At 36.7% G+C, this 2166-nt stretch overlaps 1 protein-coding gene across 1 annotated transcript in view; it reads right to left on the bottom strand.

Moving 5' to 3' along the window:
• The window catches only part of LOC106469009 (glutamate receptor-interacting protein 1-like), a gene marked incomplete at its 5' end in the record, with an annotated part of 26147 nt that overhangs the window by 14829 nt on the left and 9152 nt on the right, over positions 1–2166 (bottom strand). The window contains one exon of the mRNA XM_022397410.1: positions 1320–1465. Coding sequence (XP_022253118.1) covers positions 1320–1465 — 146 coding nt within the window. The remainder of the gene's footprint in view (positions 1–1319; positions 1466–2166) is intronic.

Here is a 2166-nt window from a genome sequence, read left to right as displayed (position 1 = left end):
ACCAATGTAACAGCAACAGTAAGACGGTACTAACTCATCCACTTTAACCACCAATGTAACAGCAACAGTAAGACGGTACTAACCCATCCACTTTAACCACTTATGTAACAGCAACAGTAAGACGGTACTAACTCATCCACTTTAACCATCGATGTAACAGCAACAATAAGATGGTACTAACCCATCCACTTTAACCACTGATGTAACAGCAACAATAAGACGGTACTAACTCATCCACTTTAACCATCGATGTAACAGCAACAATAAGACGGTATTAACTCATGCACTTTAACCATCGATGTAACAGCAACAGTAAGACGGTACTAACCCATCCACTTTAACCATCGATGTAACAGCAACAATAAGATGGTACTAGCTCATCCACTTTAACCATCGATGTAACAGCAACAGTAAGACGGTACTAACCCATCCACTTTAACCACTGATGTAACAGCAACAGTAAGACGGTACTAACTCATCCACTTTAACCACTGATGTAACAGCAACAGTAAGACGGTATTAACTCATGCACTTTAACTATCGATGTAACAACAATAGTAAGACGATACTAACTCATCCACTTTAACCATCGATGTAACAGCAACAGTAAGACGGTATTAACTCATCCACTTTAACCACTGATGTAACAGCAACAGTAAGACGGTATTAACTCATCCACTTTAACCATCGATGTAACAGCAACAGTAAGACGGTATTAACTCATCCACTTTAACTATCGATGTAACAGCAACAATAAGACGGTACTAACCCATGCACTTTAACTATCGATGTAACAACAACAGTAAGAGGTACTAACCCATCCACTTTAACCATCGATGTAACAGCAACAATAAGACGGTACTAACCCATCCACTTTAACTATCGATGTAACAACAACAGTAAGAGGTACTAACCCATCCACTTTAACCATCGATGTAACAGCAACAATAAGACGGTACTAACCCATCCACTTTAACCATCGATGTAACAGCAACAGTAAGACGGTATTAACTCATCCAATTTAACTATCGATGTAACAGCAACAATAAGACGGTATTAACTCATGCACTTTAACTATCGATGTAACAGCAACAGTAAGACGGTACTAACGATAACGTTATGTAGGTAAAACATGAATATAATCACTTACAGACTTACAAACAGACAGATACGTAGAGAGTAACACGCAGGCAGATCGAAGGATATATTACGTTCATAACACGAAAGCTACAAGTGATGAGGAGTGAAATGAGTAGACAGAACAGCCTATTACAGGCGACACCTAGTGTCAGACTTTGCATTACTTAACTTTTACTTACTTGAAACCGGGATTTCATATTCCACCTCAAGAGTCACCTTTTCCCCAGTGCTCATGAGTAAGTTAACAATCTCGTCATGACGAAGGCTACTGGTCCGAATCCCGTTCACAGAAATCAGGTAGTCTCCAACCGCTAGGGCGTCACTCCTATTGGATAACCAAAAGTCATAATTACATACAATGGACGCCATACAATGGACTATCTTAATTATATTATATTATATAAGGGTTACTACAAGGTATTTTACAGTAATTCATTATCTAAATATCATAAATAATAACACAATGTATTATAGTGATTTATCGTATTAATCAGAACATCAGTATCATTCGCTCAACCAAATGATCATGGTCGTCAGCTTCATTTAATTAATGAGGGCTAATTCTAGGTTTGGAGTTATTCATTAGGGCTAATTCTAGGTTTTAGAGTTATTCATTAGGTCTAATTCTAGGTTTTGGAATTATTCATTAGGTCTAATACTAGGTTTTGGAGTTATTCATTAGGTCTAATTCTAGGTTTTGGAGTTATTCATTAGGGCTAATTCTAGGTTTGGAGTTATTCATTAGGTCTAATTCTAGGTTTTGCAGTTACTCATTAGGTCTAATTCTAGGTTTTGGAGTTATTCATAAGGTCTAATTCTAGGTTTTGGAGTTATTCATTAGGTCTAATTCTAGGTTTTGGAGTTATTCATTAGGTCTAATTCTAGGTTTTGCAGTTATTCATTAGGTCTAATTCTAGGTTTTGCAGTTATTCATTAGGTCTAATTCTAGGTTTGGGTTATTCATTAGGTCTAATTCTAGGTTTTGGAGTTATTCATTAGGTCTAATTCTAGGTTTGGAGTTATTCA

The sequence above is a fragment of the Limulus polyphemus genome, unplaced genomic scaffold (genome assembly GCF_000517525.1).
Source record: "Limulus polyphemus unplaced genomic scaffold, Limulus_polyphemus-2.1.2 Scaffold3262, whole genome shotgun sequence".
In the NCBI taxonomy this organism is placed as follows: domain Eukaryota; kingdom Metazoa; phylum Arthropoda; class Merostomata; order Xiphosura; family Limulidae; genus Limulus; species Limulus polyphemus.
This window is presented reverse-complemented; position numbering and strand designations above follow the sequence as displayed.